This window comes from Nothobranchius furzeri, chromosome 5, assembly GCF_043380555.1.
Source record: "Nothobranchius furzeri strain GRZ-AD chromosome 5, NfurGRZ-RIMD1, whole genome shotgun sequence".
Classification (NCBI taxonomy): Eukaryota; Metazoa; Chordata; class Actinopteri; order Cyprinodontiformes; family Nothobranchiidae; genus Nothobranchius; species Nothobranchius furzeri.
The window spans coordinates 68,428,973-68,449,431 of record NC_091745.1 but is presented as its reverse complement, the minus strand read 5'-3'; the positions used below and the strand labels follow the sequence as shown (position 1 = coordinate 68,449,431).

The 20,459-nt window shown below is 41.7% G+C and overlaps 1 protein-coding gene across 3 annotated transcripts in view; it reads left to right on the top strand.

The window, feature by feature from the left end:
* The window catches only part of drd2l (dopamine receptor D2 like), a 103,391-nt gene extending 83,054 nt beyond the window's left edge, over positions 1 to 20,337 (top strand). For 2 of the 3 annotated variants that reach the window (XM_070551051.1, XM_015950008.3), the window contains 5 exons: positions 7,572 to 7,708; positions 12,230 to 12,444; positions 13,245 to 13,328; positions 13,506 to 13,917; positions 16,553 to 20,337. In XM_070551051.1, coding sequence (XP_070407152.1) covers positions 7,572 to 7,708; positions 12,230 to 12,444; positions 13,245 to 13,328; positions 13,506 to 13,917; positions 16,553 to 16,749 — 1,045 coding nt within the window. In that variant the 3' untranslated portion in view covers positions 16,750 to 20,337. The remainder of the gene's footprint in view (positions 1 to 7,571; positions 7,709 to 12,229; positions 12,445 to 13,244; positions 13,329 to 13,505; positions 13,918 to 16,552) is intronic. The other variant, XM_070551052.1, reaches the window with a different exon arrangement.
* The last annotated feature ends 122 nt before the right edge of the window (positions 20,338 to 20,459 follow it).

Below are 20,459 nucleotides of genomic sequence, written 5' to 3'. Positions count from 1 at the left end.
GGAAGTCTATTGTTTTATGGTGAAATGCCCATATTTGTCCCCTCTAATTTAATGAAAATGACACTCAGGTCATACAGTGTCTTCATGATGTTTTAAAGACCATTCAGATCTGATAGCTTTCCAGAAAGGGAGGGGCTTTGATGCCATGGTGAATGCTGGCGTGACGCCATGACCTTACATTTGACTGTAACTTCCACAAACGGCCTCCGATTTGCCCGAAACTGAATATGGCAATGAACAATCATGCCCTTTAGCCAATGAGGCACAAACGGTTGGTGAATGTTATATAATGTCACCAAAGCTGACCTCAATGGGACTTTTCTGTAGTTGGTCACAGCGCCACCTAGATAACGTTATCCTTCGATAACTTTAAAAAACATGGTCAGAATAGCATTAAAGTTGGTCACTGTCATCACACCACCAGTGTGGTAAAGATAGAGGATTCCCTAGTGGTGAGACATAAAATATAATGGTGGGCTCAAAGGGGATGCTGAGTCAGGGTGAGTTGCGGACAAGGTGGCCGTTAGCAGTTTCTGGTGTTGGGGTGGTCGACGTTTGTGTTCTGCGGACGTGCCCTGGTGCCCCGGGCTGCCGGCCAGGCCGGAGCGGCGCGGAGCTGCGAGGGCCGAACGACGCTGCTTGCAGCTTTAATTATTTTTTGTTATTCCGTGCCCCCTTTGAACAGCTTTTTGGGGACCTTAACATACCCCAAAACTCACAATATTTTGCACACTTGTCAGGCCTGGTGAAAAATTTGATATTTTAAAGGTCCCAAAAAAATCGCAAAGAAAATGGCTGAACAGCGCCCCCTACAAAGTGAAAAAAACCCCTCTCCATAAAGCTTAGTTTATCGTACAGTTATGAAATTTGGTATACTTGTAGTACTCAACAGTCCGCACAGAAAAGTCTCTTGCAACCATGGTCAATATCAAACAGGAAGTCGGCCATTTTGGGTTGAAATGGCGATTTTTTGCCTTTTTTGCCGTTTTTAGGGTCCGTCTCTGATTGGATTGCTCGATCATTTTTCGCACGATCGTCTCAAAAATTGTGTAAAATTGCTCAGAAGGGATGGGCGAACAAAATGAGATAAGGATTCTGAGTTTTCGTATATGTTGAAGGGGCGGAGCCAGGCCTCAAAGTTTGACTACTCGCCAAAAAAATTTAAATTGCTATAACTTCATAATTGAACGGAATAGAGTTACCAAACTTTCTGTGGTAATTTGTCATTGACCCACAAAGTAAATTGAATGGTCGGTTGATGACATCACACAAGCCCCGCCCCCTCAGGACCAAAAAGGTCAAGTTTTACTGTGAAAGGTCCCAAATTGCCCCATTTCACTTAATCACCACAAATTTGGAGCTGGTAACTCAAGGCAAGTGGGGGTTGCTTGGCGTCACTTTATGGGAGTTTTCGGCAGAGGGCGGGGCTGTGGCGGCGCGGCGAAGTAAGGCGTACTGCCGTGGCCTTACGTTTGCCTCCCATTTCTTTATTTCTAAAGATGTCGTCACGAAACTTCTTGTGAGTGATCCTAGTCTGGCCCCCCAAAAAATATGACGTGAACATCCGGTGGGCGTGGCCAATTTTCTGAAATAGCGCCCCCTAGGACCATTAAAACTGTCAGCCCCAAGCCATGCTTTGACTGAGGATTACGAAATTTGGTACACTAATGTGGTGTCTCAGGACCTACAAAAAAGTCTCTTGGAGCCAAGTGCAAAGTCGCACAGGAAGTCGGCCATTTTGGTCCAAGTACGCGATTTAGTGGTTTTCGCACACGTTGTTTGGAGAGTGATGCTCCGTCGCCCTTTTCACCGATCTCCTTCAAACTTCTGCTTTATACTGTTAAGACATAGGGGAAAAAATTCAACCGTCGGATTTTTCAAAAGTTGAAAGGTGTGGGCGTGGCTAAGCCTCAAACTTTGACCTGTCGCCACGCCACTCTTTTTTTCACAGCTCCCTATTGGACTCCTTTTACCCAATTACCAGGAATCTCTGGCAAATACGAGTAGACAACTTGAGGTCACTTGGTATCCAGTCCTGTTAGGTTTTGAAAAAAGGTGGGGCTTTGAGAGCATGGCGAAATTCGCCATCACGCCATGGAAATACGTTTGCCTCTCATTTCTTCAGTTATCGTGACATCGCTACGAAACTTCTGGTGAGTGATCCTAGTCTGACCCCCAATAGAAATTGAGAGATGCAGTTTGTGGGCGGGGCCTATTTTCTGAAATAGCGCCCCCTAGGACTATTAAAACTAACAGCCCCAAGCCATGCTTTGACTGAGGATTACGAAATTTGGTAACCTAATGTGTTGTCTCAGGACCTACAAAAAAGTCTCTTGGAGCCAAGCGCAAAGTCGCACAGGAAGTCGGCCATTTTGGTCCAAGTACGCAATTTAGTGGTTTTCGCACACGTTGTTTGGAGAGTGATGCTCCGTTGCTCTTTTCACCAATCGCTTTCACACTTCTGCTATATACTCTTAAGACATAGGGGAAAAAATTCAACCGTCGGATTTTTCAAAAGTTGAAAGGTGTGGGCGTGGCTAAGCCTCAAACTTTCACCTTTCGCCACGCCACTCTTGTTTTCACAGCTCCGTATTGGACTCCTTTTACCCAATCACCAGGAATCTCTGGCAAGTAGCAGTAGACAAGTTGAGGTTACTTGGTATCCAATACAGGTAGGTTTTCTTAAAAAGGCGGGGCTTTGGGATCATGGCAAAAATCGCCATCACGCCAAGGAAATACGTTTAACTCTCATTTCTTCAGTTATCGTGATATCGCTACGAAACTTCTGGTGAGTGATCCTAGTCTCACCCCCAATAGAAATAGCCACCTGAAGATTGTGGGCGTGGCCTATTTTCTTAACTAGCGCCCCCTAGAGCCATTAAAACTGTCAGCCCCAAGCCATGCTTTGACTGAGGATTACGAAATTCTGTACACTAATGTAGTGTGTCATGACCTACAAAAAAGTCTCTTGGAGCCAAGTGCAAAGTCAAACAGGTCGGCCATTTTGGTCCAAGTACTCAATTTAGTGGTTTTCGCACACATTGCTTGGAGAATGATGCCCCGTCGTCCTTTTCACCAATTGCCTTCAATCTTCTGCTATATACTCTTCAGACATAGGGGGAAAAAGTCAACCGTCGGATTTTTCAAAAGTTGAAAGGTGTGGGCGTGGCTAAGCCTCAAACTTTGACCTGTCGCCACGCCACTCTTTTTTTCACTGCTCCCTACTGGACTCCTTTTACCCAATCAGCAGGAATCTCTGGCAAATAGCAGTAGACAACTTGAGGTCACTTTTTGTCCAGTACTGGCAGGTTTCAGAAAAAGGCGGGGCTTTGGGAGCATGGCGAAAATCGCCATCACGCCATGGAAATATGTTTGCCTCTCATTTCTTCAGTTATCGTGATATTGCTACGAAACTTTTGGGGAGTGATCCTAATATGACCCCCAAGAGACATAGACATCTGAATTTTGTGGGCGTGGCCTATGTTTTGAAATAGCGCCCCCTAGGACCATTTAAACTATTAGCCCCAAGCCATGCTTTGACTGAGGATTACGAAATTTGGTACACTAATGTGGTGTCTCAGGACCTACAAAAAAGTCTCTTGGAGCCAAGTGCAAAGTCGCACAGGAAGTCGGCCATTTTGGTCCAAGTAAGCGATTTTGTTGTTTTCGCACACGTTGTTTGGAGAGTGATGCTCCGTCGCCCTTTTCACCAATCTCCTTCAAACTTCTGCTATATACTCTTAAGACATAGGGGAAAAAATTCAACCGTCGTATTTTTCAAAAGTTGAAAGGTGTGGGCGTGGCTAAGCCTCAAACTTTGAACTGTCGCCACGCCACTCTTTTTTTCACAGCTCCCTACAGGACTCCTTTTACCCAAACACCAGGATTCTGTGGCAAACAGCAGTAGACAACTTGAGGTTACTTGGTCTCCAGTACTGGCAGGTTTTGAAAAAAGGCGGGGCTTTGGGAGCATGGCGAAAATCGCCATCACGCCATGGAAATACGTTTGCCTCTCATTCCTTAAGTTATCGAGATATCACCTCGAAATTTGTTGTGAGTGATCCTAGTCTGACCCCCAATAGAAAGGAACAGGTAAAATTTGTGGGCGTGGCCAATTTTCTGAAATAGCGCCCTCTAGGACCATTAAAACTGCCAGCCCCTAGCCATGCTTTGACTGAGGATTACGAAATTTGGTACACTAATGTGGAGTCCCAGGACCTACAAAAAAGTCTCTTGGAGCCAAGTCCAAAGTCGCACAGGAAGTCGGCCATTTTGGTCCAAGTACGCGATTTAGTTGTTTTGGTACACGTTGTTTGGAGAGTGATGCTCCGTTGCTCTTTTCACCAATCGCTTTCACACTTCTGCTATATACTCTTAAGACGTAGGGGAAAAAATTCAACCGTCGGATTTTTCAAAAGTTGAAAGGTGTGGGCGTGGCTAAGCCTCAAACTTTGACCTGTCGCCACGCCACTCTTTTTTTCACAGCTCCCTACTGGACTCCCCTTACCCAATCAGCAGGAATCTCTGGCAAATAGCAGTAGACAACGTGAGGTCACTTGGTCTCCAGTACTGGCAGGTTTCAAAAAAAGGCGGGGCTTTGGGAGCATGGCGAAAATCGCCATCACGCCATGGAAATACGTTTGCCTCTCATTTCTTCAGTTATCGTGATATCACTACGAAACTTCTGGTGAGTGATCCTAGTCTGACCCCAAGAGAAGTAGACAGCTGAAGATTGTGGGCGTGGCCTATTTCCTTAAATAGCGCCCCCTAGGACCTTTTAAACTAATAGCCCCAAGCCATGCTTTGACTTAGGATTACGAAATTTGGTACACTAATGTGTTGTCTCAGGAAAAAAAGTCTCTTGGAGCCAAGTGCAAAGTCGTACAGGAAGTCGGCCATTTTGGTCCAAGTACTCAATTTAGTGGTTTTCTTAGACATTGTTTGGAGTATTATGCCCCATCGTCCTTTTCACCAATTGCCTTCAAACTCCTGATATATCCTCTTAAGACATAGGGGAAAAAATTCAACCGTCGGATTTTTCAAAAGTTGAAAGGTGTGGGCGTGGCTAACCCTCAAACTTTGACCTTTCGCCATTACATTTCTTGGCTAAATAACTCCCATGTGCATGATCTAATCTATATCAAACTTTGTCTGTGTGATCACTGACCACATCTGAAGACAATGACAATGTGGACAGCTGACATCCCCTAAGTCCCGCCCTCTACTACAGGAAGTCTATTGTTTTATGGTGAAATGCCCATATTTGTCATGATCTGAAAGCTTTCCAGCAGCCCTAGATAAGTTTAACCTACAATAACTTCAAACAACGTGGTCAGAAAAGCATTACAGTTGGTCTGTGTCATCAGCTCCACGAGAGTCGTAAAGGTAGAGTATGCCCTAGTTGTGAGACGTGTAATATAATGGTGTCCTCAGAGGGGATGCTGAGTCAGGGTGAGGTGCGGACGAGTTGATCGTTTGCGGTTTCCTGTGTCGGGGTGGTCGAAGTTTCTGTTCTGCGGACGTGCCCTAGTGCCCCGGGCTGCCGGCCAGGCCGGAGCGGCGCGGAGCTGCGAGGGCCGAACGACGCTGCTTGCAGCTTTAATTTATTTTATTTTTGCTTCTATCAGAAAGTTTCTATCTTATATCTATCTATCTATCTATCTATCTATCTCGTTGAGAGCAGGAGGTTTGGACCCAAAATGCAGAAAATCCAGACTCAGGCAGGAGCGGTTGAAAAAGTAAAATCATTTATTTAGGAAGATAACAAAAAAAAAGAAACTCCAAAGGGAAGGAGGCCAAAACCTAATAACTAAACTCAGACAAAAACCAAAAGCTCACTAAATGAGCAGAGACCTAGAGACTAGTAGGGAGGGACAAAACAACGCTGACATAAGACAATGGACCGACAACAGATAGAGACGCACACAGGGTTATATGGGGCGTGATGGGAGGCAGATGGGCTGCAGGTGTGTGGGGAGAGAAACCAAGTGAAAGCAATTAACTAATCAGGGAGGAAACTAACATGACCTAAGAGTAAAACCTAAAGACAAGAGCATCAAAAATAACTAATATTCTAAGGGGAAGGAAAACTACAAACACCAGTGGGAAAACACTCTAAAGAGAATAATAAAATGAAAAGCTGAACCTATAAAAACTGCAGAGGGGTGACTGGGGGAGACCGAAGGAACACAGGACCTGGGAGGGATCATCTGGAGGGCTGCAAACAGGAGACACATGAGGAACACAAAGAGACACACAAGGGGATCCTTAGAGGGGAATGGAGCACATGAGGGAGACGCAGACACAGACCATGATATCTATCTATCTATCTATCTATCTATCTATCTATCTATCTATCTATCTATCTATCTATCTATCTATCTATCTATCTATCTATCTATCTATCTATCTATCTGTCTGTCTGTCTGTCTGTCTGTCTGTCTGTCTGTCTGTCTGTCTATCTATCTGTCTATCTGTCTGTCTGTCTGTCTGTCTGTCTGTCTGTCTATCTATCTATCTATCTATCTATCTATCTATCTATCTATCTATCCATCTATCTATCTACACAGTGCATATATATATTAAAATTTTTCTCTCCTTATTAAGTTCAAGTTGTCATGTTAAAACAGTTGTTATCATATTTTGAAAGTGTGACAGCATCTTTTGTTTTTACACATTGAGGCTTCCACATTGTTAGCCCAAACAGTTCCAGAATATTTTCGATGCTGATAACTGTTTGGTGGATTTATTCGTTTTATAATTTGCAGAGTAATCGGTCTGTTAACACCAAGAACAAAAACTGACCCTAACTACAATAACAATTTTCTTTTAAACAAATAAAAAGACTTTTCTGGGCAAAGAAGATATTTGAGTCATCTTGAACAACATGCAAACTAGCAAAACTGTTTGACACGACTCGACTTGTTCCAGATGGTGGACATTTTCTTTAACTAATTCAGCCTGGCTCCTTTTGACAGAACTTCTTCCTGATTCTTCAGACTGACGTCGTTCTGACGGCAGTTTCTGTCGGATTGGATGTTGTTAGTTTTTATCGTGTCTATCTGTTGTTCTGTGGTGTAAAGCTAATTATATGTCTGTTGCTCCTGCCTCTTGGCCAGATTGTCGTTTTAAATGAGGACTCATCTTGTTAAATAAATACCTAAAAATAAATAGGACAACAAATACTCAGAAATACTCCACACACACTCTATACCTAAATAAAAATATATTCACTTAAAGATTTTTGTGTCACACCTAGAAACAGTTGTCTGTTTTAACCTGCTTTGATTAGGTGTTACAGAAACATGAAGCCAGATTCCCATCTGAGTCGTACTTTTGCTTATTTAGGTTTTTTCCCGTGATCTCCTGCCTCCTTTTGGGATTTAATCAGTCTTTTTGAAGGTAAAATGGGACTTCGTGTCAAGCTTGCTTTAAAATATGTGAGAACATGACTGTTTGACAAACAGCTCAGAAGCAGAGTGCATTCACTGTGTGTTGACTTGTTTGTTGAGAAGTGTGTGTGTGTGAGAGTCATGCTAATGCGTCACACACACCTGTGCATATTGTTGCAGATACACCGCCGTGGCCATGCCGCTGCTCTACAACACCAGGTACAGCTCCAGGAGGAGGGTGGCCGTGATGATCTCCGTGGTGTGGTTCCTCTCGTTCGCCATCTCCTGCCCTTTATTGTTCGGGCTGAATAATACCGGTAACCGTTCAACTTAATGCTTCTGCTCAGCTATCAGCCAAGATGTTGTTCTCTGGTCAGTCCATCAAGATGCAGAAATAATTCATGCATCCCAAAATGACAGCAGATGTGACGAGTTTGGAAGCTCTCACTTAAAAGTTGCAGAGCGGCTTAGTTTACTGTGGTAACTTACTTTGTCTGGTGCTCCATCCTTCATGCAATTACATCAGCGTTAGGATTTTGTTGAGCGCTTTATTTGACAGATTTGATCTGCAGCTAATGAATAAATGAAAACAACAATAGTTTGCATTTGCATTGCTGTCGCAGCAAAATAATGAACGCCAGTAGCGGAGAGCGGCAGCATTTTTCTGCCACAATGTGCACCCCAACAAAACACCGACATTATAATTGTGGCCATTTTTGCCAACACGACAGTAATTGGAGGACATTTCAACAGTAATGAAAGAAAAATCCATTTACTAACGAAGGCCAGAGTTGGAAGATCCAGAAATGTCTGAAAGGTTTCCAAGAAAGCACAAAGCTGAAGAAATTAGTTGTTAAAAATGACTGAATAGCGACTAATGTGGGTATTTCTTTTTGTAGTTATTATTTTGTGTATTATTAGTTAATCGAAGCAGATCTTTCTGTCTATAACTGGACTGGAATGTCGAGTTTTACGCTTTTATTTCTCTTTTGCAAGCCCTGTGTGTGTTTATTATAGAAGCCAATATTGTTTTACAGTTTAGGATTAGCAGCTGTTTAATAATCTCAGAGGTCCACAATCCGTTCTACAACATGTGTGTGTGTGTGTGTGTGTGTGTGTGTGTGTGTGTGTGTGTGTGTGTGTGTGTGTGTGTGTGTGTGTGTGTGTGAAAGAGAGAGAGAGAGAGAGAGAGAGAGAGAGAGAGAGAGAGAGAGAGAGAGAGAGAGAGAGAGAGAGAGAGAGAGAGAGAGAGAGAGAGAGAGAGAGGTGGAGAGAGAAAATATTCAGATTATAAATAAAATTTGGAGTCTCGTAACTTTTTCAAACCAAAAGGATTTTTTTTTCTAATCTGATCTTCGTTATCTTAAAGTTGTAGTTGACTGACGGACGATTTTAAAATGTTTTTATTGATTAGAATCGGTCACTCTGAGTTTTTCATGCAGGCTGAACATGAAAACAGTCTCCCACACCTATCTCCTGCATTAGCTTCTGGGAGAAAATAGACGGTGAAACTCTAGGATTTGAAAATCCTCACATCTATGTCACACTGAATTAACATTCATGGACTCGCCAATCTTGACTCACGACAGAGAAGACTGTTGATGTTTTAACGTCCGGGAATCAGCAGAGAACTTCTCAGCTAGTTTAAGCTAGCCATTAGCAGTAGCAACATCACCCCACGGCAGAAGCTCCTGTGTTATTTGGGGCGAGATGTCCGAATATCAGGAAATAAGACCCCAACACCTGCCGTCTGAAGGTCATCTGTGATGTGGGCGACATTTAGGCCAGAGAAATGGTGCACTGGCATATTTCTTCCTGCCGAGAACGACTTACATGGCATTCATTCCTTCTAGAGACCACTCCAAATGTATTGCTTAAATGAGTAATCCACCCCTTTAAACTGACTCTTAAAGAGTCCTCTATGATACTTTGCAATATAAACAAGACATTTATGAGAAATATTATCAAATGTTCATTGTGAAACAAGAAAACGCGATGAGGAAGAGTCAGACTACACCTAAAGGAATGGACTTTAAGATAAGTGGGAGCAGCAAAGTAAAGAGTGAGCCCAAGTCCAGCAGCCGAGCACAGCGGGACGCTGAATGATGCAAGTCCGACTGTCAAAAACACCCTGAAGTCTCGGCTATGGGTTGCACATAGATTACAACATATGGTTCTAAAAAATGTTCTTGTTCCAGTGTTTGTTTAAATGTCAGAGTTGCATCATTGCTGGTTTTGGATAAACGAAGTAGACAGGCAAAAATGTATTTGACAAAACCCACACTGAGGCTGTGTTTTCATTGTAGAGTAATTTATAATTCCACAGACAGAAGACAAATCTAGCATTCTCTGATGAAATACAAGTTTCTCACCAACTTTAATGCTGTCTTTTTAAACTGATGTCCTATTATGTTGCAAATTATTTACCGTTTTGGTCAAAAATGATTCTTTTAAAATTAGTGAATTCTGTTGTCAGCATTTGCTTGTGGATGTAGATAACCAGGGTTTTGTATTTCGTAACGTCACTGCCCGCCACAAAAATGCTCTAACATTATTTGTGTGACCATTGTTTACACGTGCTTGTCATTACAAGCTCAATTACTGCTTGATGTTTAAGACTACAGGCGAAGGATGGCGTTAAAGCTGCTTCACCAAATTTGCAAAACAAGCTAGCTTTGGAACACAAACATGGTCACGGAACACTCACCCCTCCCGTCGGCCATCATCTCTAGGCCACGCCTCCCTGATTTGGAACTCCATATTGCCAGAAAAAATGAGAGACTTCAAATGGTGTTTTTCTTTTGGGACTCTGGTAGTTTGTCCTAAAGTTGAAGTAGGGCTGGGTAATAAATCTAAAATTTCTCGTTATCAAAATTTCTGACTCTCATTGTGACAATTTTTCCCATGTCAATAAATTTGATAGTTAAAAAAATGAAAAGATGGGAGTAGGTTGGCAGCGTTCATGTGCCTTTAAGAAGTTGTACCACCTTGAGTCATGTAAAAATGTGACTCAACGTAATGCATGTGGCAACCCCCTCTAGTGGGCAACTTTTGTTTCTGCACATACCTGTAGTTATCATCCACTTATCGTTATCGAGGTGAAATCCTCAATATATTGTGATATTGGTTTTAGGCCATATCGCCCATCCCTAAGTTGAAGCGGTAGCAGCCGGCTGTTCCTCCATCTCTGAAATTAGTATTGAGCGGAGAATCTCTCACACCAACAGGTGGTGTTCTGTTGATACATTTGCAAAGATGAAATGAATGGAGGACCCAGGACACAAGTTTTTTTTCTAGATGGGCGAGAGAGGATTCGGTTTAACAAAAACCCGGCTAAGTGTGAACATGGCCTTAGTTGTTTCCCTGCTTCACACACACCTGAATAGATAGATAGATAGATAGATAGATAGGTAGATAGATAGGTAGATAGATAGGTAGATAGGTAGATAGGTAGATAGATAGGTAGATAGATAGGTAGATAGATGGATAGGTAGATAGATGGATAGGTAGATAGATGGATAGGTAGATAGATAGATAGGTAGATAGATAGGTAGATAGATAGGTAGATAGATAGGTAGATAGATGGATAGGTAGATAGATGGATAGATGGATAGATGGATAGATGGATAGATGGATGGAATTCCCACCGTGGCAATAGTTCGTTCTTTGTTTGAATGACAATCACTCACTAACCTTCATCACTGATTTGTAGTTTGTTGAATATTTACACAAAAACGAAACATTTTTTCAAGGTGTCTGTGTTTCTAGACTTTTTCTTTGATTCCTAACAACTTTGGAGCACAGTTTGCTTCTGTTATTCCCTTTGAACACTGTGACACTTTCTTGGCACGCCAAACACTGTCTGGGACATAAAACTGAAAACATTTGCATGTCAGTGTTTGGTCAAAGAGAGCAGAAATTACAGCTCAGTGGAGGCACAGTATTGTTACTGCGCTGCTTCACAAGTTGAGGCCATTTTAAGGCCAGAGTATACTTGCCTTTAATGACACAAACGTGTTTATAATGGCTGCCTTGTAATTTGTTTGATGCTCCGTTTTTGCGGGTCCTCTGAAATTAACGCAACATGTTTGCAAGATGCAGCATACAATGAGCAAAACCTACTCGACATGGTCACTCAGTCTGGTTTAGAGGTCTTTCATCTACGATACCACTGCTGTCTTTTTCTGTCGGGATCTCAAAATTAACCAGTTGCTGATCTATTCAGCTGACGCCATGTTTGTTTTGGTTGTACCCCGCAAACCCATCACTCTTTTCGGTCTGAGTTCTTCACAGTGCCTCTTTAGTGGACTCCCAATGTTACAGGCACTGCAGCTGCAAATATGTAAACAAGATGCAGCCTGTTGCCTTCGTCAGCAGAAGGTAAAAAGCAAGTATAGTCCCAGCCTTAGTCGAGATGTTGTACTACAGAACATCAAATATTGTATTCCTTCTCCTTTTACTGATTTTGATGGATTAGTTCTCTTTTATTTTTATTTTATTTTTTTGTTGTTGTTTTTTGCATTTGAGAACTTCAAGATTGTCCAAAATTAATTCATGGCTCTCGGGAGGGACCTTGTCCAAGATGCTAATGGTTGACTAATCGCATCATAGCAACTCTTGCTTCCCTTCGGTTTTATGCACCATCTTTAGGATGAAGTGGGCTCTGACTAGTTAATGGTTTTTCCAAAGCAGATATGGCAGCTGCTCATACTTTAATTGGTGTGCACCAAATCAACCCCTCACCAGCCATTATGCAAATAAGTTTCATGGTGAGTGGCAGAGGACAAACCTGGACAGCTGGAATGTGTGATTGTTTTTTTTTTTTTTTCATGTTTCAGCTAGTCGAGAGGGTACCACCTGCAGCTTCGCAGACCCGGCCTTTGTGGTGTACTCGTCTGTAGCTTCATTCTACGTCCCGTTCATCGTAACGTTGCTGGTGTACGCTCAGATCTGTGTGGTGTTACGCAAACGAGGCAGACGCACCGCTCCGCCATGCAAACATGGTCTGCTCAAGCAAAGTGGGGCAGGAGCAGGAGATGGTCGACATCAAAAGGTGGGAAACATCTTAAAGCTGAGCTGATTTTTTTACTAAACATCCAAAGAATTCATTGAATTGTTAGCAGGAACGCTGAATATTTTTAAGTAATTGAACTGATGGTAATAAGAACATCTAAAATCGCACACAAAAACTTACAGAAAAGATGCGGTTAGGTTTTGTTCTAAAAGTTTTGTGTTTAGCATCTAAATATGTTGGATGCTTGCATCTTCCAGCACACCTCTTCTCCTCAGCTCACTTTAACATGCCTGTTGTGTCTACCACTAGGGGGCAGTATAACTTAAGAGAAGTAGGTAAGGGAGAGAAGAAGTGAGTGAGAGTTATCATGGATGCCTGACTGCTCCATGTGACACAGGTTAAAATAAAGCTTGGAGAAAAAAGTCTTGCCTACTCGTGACACTTTCTGAAACAACTGCCGACTCGTTTCTTCTTCCTGACACACTGACACAGGTTTCTTCCTGTTAAAGAGAAGTTTTCCTCTCCACTGTCACCACATGCTTGTTTAGCATGAAGGATTGCTGTAAAACCAAAGCGCTGTTTCTTCTACATAGTAAAAATGACAGATTTGTTCTGGTTTTTCTGTTTGGGACAACCTGGCGTTCAACCAAGGTGTGTTTGCAGCATCAACAGTGTGTTTTGAAACACAACTAAATAAATGATAAATTACATTCTTAAGGATAGGTGTTTGATTTCATCATCTGATATATTCGCTGTAGAGTGCAGCCATAGATCCGTATGTTTCCTTTAATCTTGCAGAATCTGTTTTTGTGACTTTGTGCTGTGTCCTTCCCTTTCAGAATAAATGTACACAACCAGAAGATGTAAAGCTGTGCACCCTGATTCTAAGACCTGCTACTGCAGTCCCCCAACGCAAAAAGGTGGTGAGTGATCGTTCAAAACAAGACTGCTATTGTGAATTATTTGAATAGCCTCTCTCTCTTCTTTATGATTCTCGTTCAGTGCTCCTCTGCAGTCTCTGCTTGACACTTGTTTTCATCCTTATTCTCATACTAATAAAAGCTCCACTCTTCCCTTTTCATCTTTGTCTTCCTCTCAAGCATCCCCATCTTTCTTTGTCCCCCAAAGCTTGCCTCCCTCACCGCCCGCCCTCACCTCTCTCCGTGTGTCAGACCCTGGTTCACCCTCTCGAGGTGGAGCCAGGTCAGTTCTTGTCACAGACTGAGCAAAGCCACGCTCCTCCTGCCGCTCCCCAAACTTCCTCCCACTCGGGACGAGCTCAGATCTCCCTCTCCATCTCGGTCGGGCCTGCCCCCGCTCTTCCCTCAAACATGACGAGATCAGCCCTGACACCTCGTCCTCCCACCCTTGAGGACGGGATGAGGGGCCGTGAAGGATGGCGGAAGCGCAGTGGAGGGAGGGAAAAGTGGAGCGCCACCAAGGAGAGGGTGAGAGGGAGGCTGTCACAGCAGAAAGAGCGGAAGGCAACGAAGATGCTCGCCATCGTGCTTGGTGAGCAGGAAGAAGCTCAGAATAATTGATGAGATGTTCACATTTGGTCCACGTACACCTGCAGACTCTGTGGGCGGCACACAGAGCTGTTCCAGACAAAAGTTCAGGAATATTCATTTAATTTGATAGGAAAGGCTTTTCCAGACTTTGGACTAGGACTTAACCTTTAAAGAAATATACTACATTACACACAAAGTTATAAAAATAATAACCTGTAAAATAGAATAAAAAATATCATTTAACTTGTTATAACAGTAGCCTATTTTGCTTTTTAATTAGACCTCTTTAAATATTTAGAATAAAAATATCTTTAGAGGCTACTTAAAGATCAACTTTACTCATATTTTAATACATTTGCAGTGACCTCTAGTAGGAATGAGTGCCTTGTGAGTCATACTCTGGGGGGAACAGAGCTCCGGTGCACCTGTTTGAGGATGTAGAAGTCAGCAGAGGGAGAGTAGCTACAGTATTTGGACATTTCACCTCTGATTCAGTGGCGCCTCCAGAAATTTTTTTCTGCAGGTGCTACGAAGGAGCTAGTCTTTTTATTGAGGGTGCTATGAAGGAAGTGGTCATGCGTACCTATTGTTCTCTAAAACACCTTCAACACTAGCAGATACACATGCGTGCACAAAACCTCAACAACACCTGAAACAATCATTAATATACATCATAAACATATGAACAATCGCTGACTTTTCCATGAAGTCATAAACACATACAGCCACACAAAAACCATCTATAGTGTTGCAAGGTTAGCTAACGTTAGTGTTAGCATTTCCACCGGCAAAACCCTGGACTGCTGCAGCGGCTGAGGGTTGACTCTCTTCATCCAGATCCGTAGGTTTTTGTGGGTCTGAGATCACTTCCAAAGATTCATTCGTTTCTGACTGAACCCATAGAAATTTGGGCAACAAAAACCGATCCATTTTACCACTAGCTCTACCTTTCACTCGGTCGCAGGTGGAAAATTAGGTCAAAGGTTAACATCAATGTCCTGTTTTGTTTTAGTTTTTTACTATCCATATAATAATTTACTGATTATTTTTGTTTTGTATGTTAAATATTATCACATCCACACGTTAAATTAAAATTAAATTGTAAAAATAAAAAATATCAAATATTTACTTGGAGGTGCTATGGGGGTGCAATGACTAATCCAGGGGTAGCTATAGCGCCCCCCTGGCCCAGCCACTGCTCTGATTGGTTAGTAGCAATGTGACTCTACCACTGAATCAGTTTGCTTTGCAACGTTGATGTTTAATCTCCACAAAAACTCAAACCTGGAGGAGTTCTGCTGTGTTGTGGAGTTGCTAATGCTAACAGTTAGCTTCTACTAGCCAACGCGTTCTCTGCGGTTTCCTGGATGCTAAATCAACAACAGCCTCCCTCGTCTCGAGTCAAGATGGGTGAGTCCATGAAAGTTAAGTGACAGTGTGACGTAGATCTGTTAGGAGTTTCTGATCCAAGCGTTTTTTCTGCCTCCTTTCTATCAGATGCTAATGCAGGAAATATGGGGATTAGAATATTTTCACTTTCAACCTGCATCTTAAGCTCAGGTTGATCTATATGTTTCAAAAATGACCTTGGATTAGAAAAGCTAGTCATTTGCACGTCACAGTGAATAATTTGCTTTCATTTACTCACCCATCTTGGCTCGCGATGAAGAAGGCTGTTGTTCATTTGGCGTTGTAGAAACAGCAGAGAAAACCCCAACTAGCAGAAGCTAACTGTTAGCCTTAGCAACTCCACAACATTGCAGAACTCCTTCAGGCTTGTGTAATTAGTGGAGATAAAACATCAACGTTGCAAATCAAACTGAGTCTGTGCTAGAGTCATGCTGTTGTTAGCCAATCAGAGGTCCAAATATCACAAAATAAGACTTGAATGAACTCTCATCTGGCTAACTTCTAAATCTTGAAACAGCAGTGCCAGTGCTTTTTTTCTCCACAGAGATTGACTCACGGGGCATTTATTTATACTAGAGACAAATGCAAACATGAACTTGGTCTTTAATATAAATTAAAAAAAGAAGTTGAAAATGTGCAAAAATTATTTACTCCTTTAAGAAAAATGGGTAGTTTTTAAAAATAATTATTGTGTTTTAGATGCATTTTTCACACCACCTTATCCGCCCTCCGTTAAAAGACATATTCTAATGCACTGAAGCAGGCACCAGCCCTTTCTGAGGGATCCATTAATTATTTTTGACTCCTCACTTGATTTGTTTTTGTTTTTCTACAACCTCATGCATTTTATAATTTATGTGACTTATTGCTGACAGGAAACCTGATGAAGTTATCTGGTGCTTCAGCATATTTGTGCTGCTGTGAAAAATCCAAAATGCATAGATTTGCAAGATATTTAACTTTTGTCATTCCCTGCATCATGTGAAGGCAACTATAGCTCAGTGGTCCAGAGGTCTGAGGGTTTGATTCCCAGCTCCTCCATTTCACCCTTCAAGTCTTATACCTTTATTAGTGTGGTAGTGAGAGTGTAAAGGTTTATGTGAGATGAAGAATCTGGATTAATCTGACTTCATCCATCTTAAATAGACTTCCGATCATGTGATTGGCTGATTAAATCCATAAACAAGTTGTTTTTACATATTCCGTGTCCTCTCTTTGTTTCCCAGGTGTGTTCATCATCTGCTGGCTGCCGTTCTTTCTGACCCACGTGCTGAAAGCACACTGCAGCAGCTGCTGCATCTCTCCGTCGCTGTACAGCGCCGTCACTTGGCTCGGGTATCTCAACAGTGCCGTCAACCCCGTCATCTACACCACTTTCAACATTGAGTTCCGCAAAGCCTTCATCAAGATCCTCCACTGCTAGGCAGGGCGGAGAAGAGGCGTCAGATGTCAGACAGAAAAATGTTAAAAATTGGTTTGAGGTCTGGGAGGAAAAAGGTAAAAGATAAAAGTAAAGAACTCTGAGAACTGAGTCATGTGTTTGGACGACGATGATGGCTTTTAATACGAGAGAGAAATGGAGCCAGACGACACTAAACAAAAGACAGAAAAAACATGCAGAGGGTGTCAGCATGCACAAAAGAAACGACCAAAAGACCACAAAAGTCAGCGTGACGAGCAGAAGATGGCAACAAGAAAATCAAAGCAGGCTGAGACGTTTTTAGAAGGGTAGACATGCTTTGTGTTGTATATAAAAATATTCTGTAAGGGGTGAAAGTGGGAGGAGGTGACTCAGACTCCATATGTCAGATTTACTGCAACAAGACTTTTTCCACATCTCAGTGGTACGATTCATTTGCATCAGACGTCTTGTTATCTGTTTGCATGTGCTCTAAATAAATCATCGTGAAAATAGCTTCAATAAAAGTAGCTTTAATTTGACAGTAAAATGCTTTCTTTCTTTTTAGGACAGCATTAAGCAAGATTTCACTTTACTGGCAACAAAAAGTGGACCAGTGTGTAACTTTTGAACAGTCCCAGCTACAGAACACATTTTAACCCATGTAGAACCCACAAAGACCTTCTAAGATGGCATTTGTGATTCTTTCGTGGCTATGCAACACATCTTTATTTGTATAGCACATTTCACATATGTAGGCAATTCAATGTGCTTTCCAGGAGCAAGATTGTTTCTAAATGTATAAGCCTTTAAAGTGATAGTATGTGTTTTTCCTGGCGATAGGAGGCAGTAGATACCCAAATCATTGCAAGCAAGCAGCATTTTTGTGTTGGAGTGAGGCCTTACCAACGGATGCCCATTAGGGTAAAAAAAAAGGTTAAATGGCCTGTATTTGATATAGCGCCTTCTAGAGTCCTGGAACCCCCCAAGGCGCTTTACAACACAACCAGTCATTCACCCATTCACACACACATTCACACACATTCAAGCCCTGGGGAGTGCAAACTTTAACAAAATAGCAAGCACATCAGACTCCCTTTTATCACTGGCAACAAGTGAAGAGGTACATGTGTGAAACAAAAACATTTAAGATTGACGAAGATTTGTAAACGTTTGTTACAAATCATTAAAGGCATTTTGTCCTAATGGGCTCCCGTAGGAGGAAACATGGCATCTAATATGGCGTCGCTCAGACACTTAGGGTTTTTCTCAATGCTAAGTAACCTCGCCTTGATGTCTTGGTCCCACCCATAGACTGGTCCCACCCCAGTTGCCCAGGAGATACGTCATCAGGAACCGCCAAGGCGTGTTCCAATGTTCGTGTTCTACCGAGGTGTGTGTTCTCCGTTTGTTAGCCGTTTAGCTAGCTGAGCAACAATACACGGGAGGTGTCTTGTAGCCTGCTCTTGGTCAAAAATTTCCCAGAATGCACCGCTGTATTTTCAAAAGGATGGCGGATCGGAAGCCGGCAGCTACTTCGGGGAAAAATTTCAAGTTTAAGTGAAAGTCAGGTAATTTTAAATGTTTATTATTTTTTTAATATACAAAGCAGTTAACTATGGTTGGTTAGTTGCTTAGCAGTTGCAGGTTTGGTGGCTAGCGGGTAGTAACTTACTTATATATTTAATTTAACAAACATTTACACAATTTAAAAAGTAAAAGTCTCGTTATATATTTATGTTGAAACAAATACGTGTCAAATATAACGTTATCTCCCGTGTCACATGACGTTACGTGACCGCCGTAGAAGCTGCGGTCACGTGACGCAAGTCTGTTCCATTTAACCATTTTCTTTGACGAAGGAAGGACAGTGTCCTCGTAAGCAAGACGCCTGGCCTCGAAAGACATCGCCTCGCAAGGCCAGGCGCCTTGACATTGAGAAACCCTCTTAGACCCGCTCCCATGAGGTGAAACGCGCTGCTCTTGTGGCTGCATGCACTGAAGTGAGGAGAGTCCCAACCCTACCTCCCCACCTAGTGGACACTTATGTTGTGTAATGTCTGGTCTGTGAACATATCTGTCTGAGGTGTTTTTTTGCATAGCAAAGCTACCCTCTCTGGTGAGGGTAACTCTGAAGTGCCTTTTTTCCCCTCCCCCTGACTCCATCCTCATATATTTTGATTGATTGATTGATTTAATTTATTTAAGTGGGCACCATAAAGGGTGCCCAGCCCACACGGGCTTATTAGACACTACAACATTAAATAAATCATAACATGGCTGCGTGATACAGATTAATACACAACATTGCTAAACAAACACAACTATGAACACGTATATCTCATATGGGGTATAGAATACTTTGGCGTCTGTACCAAGCCTTTTTCACAAATTTAGCTAAAACAAAAATATTATTTTCAAACAACTAATACATAATTTCAGCTTCCTGCTTCCAAAATAAATTGGGATTTTTCGACAGGATAAATTCAAATAAGGATTATCTCAAATCACAATACAAGGAACAATGAAAGATAAAATCGAATTCATTCTCAACCACATTGGAATCACAAAACTCGCATAGACGAGAATCCCAAGGTATTCCTTTAAATCGTCCCACTTCCACTGCCAAAGGGAGGGTGCCCGTTCTTATTTGAGCACAGAGAGATCTTTGTCTTCTTGTTAACATTTGAGACATAATTCTGTATTATAATCCCTTTTAAATTCTACATAATTTCTAAGTTTTGGTTTATTCCAAATATCCTTCTTCCATTGTTCCCTGTATTTTACATCCAACTCCTGTCTGACACCAGTAATGTTTTAAGTTATTTTGAAGAATCATGCCCCTGTCTAAATTTACTAAAATAACTGAAATATCTCTAAACCATGGGTGAAAATTTGTTTCATCTCAGTTAAATATTTTCTTAGTTAACCTTTCCTCCGGAAGACTAACAAGACGGTTCCATAAACGCACCATTTCACAATTCTGTTTAACATACACGGAACCCATCCTGCGTCCCCCTCCACAGCTAACTTTGCTGCAAATTTATGCACACCCAGAAAGCATCTTAATGCTCGGTGTTGAACAGAATTACATTCAAATGTTTCTTTGGAACCCCAAACTCCTGCAGCATAAAATACAACTGGGTCAACTAACGATTCATAAAGTTGTGTAAAAATGGAAAAACCAAGATCTGGGCAAGATTTCATATAAACCCTCTGGATCTATTACGGTAGCGCGACTCAGGTTGCGAATGACCACAGTCACCAATTCTTGTCATGTGTGTATGTATGTATGTCTGATCTCAGAATTGTGTGTACTGAAACTCTAATTTCCCTCTGGGATTAATAAAGTATTATTGAATTGAATTGAATTTATTTAAGACCTGATTTTTATGGTTATATGTTACGAAGCCACCAACATTTTTCAACAACTTGGTATCATTTAATTCATTTTCAGCAACATTTTGATGGACATTTTCAGAAATTAATGGTAAAAATCACACATTGTATCTTTAATAATAACTGCATTTGTTGGTAACTTGAGTTTTAACTGATAAATTTCTTTCAAAATTATAACTTTAATTAAACAATGTGTTCATTTGCCTACAGCGATTATTCTTATTTCCTTCAGTGCTTCTTTTCAAATGAATAATGGATCAAACTTTGTTTCATTTGAGGTTTTTCCTGTTAAGTTTTTATTCAATAGATGTTGTAAATCCTTTAAATGGCACATT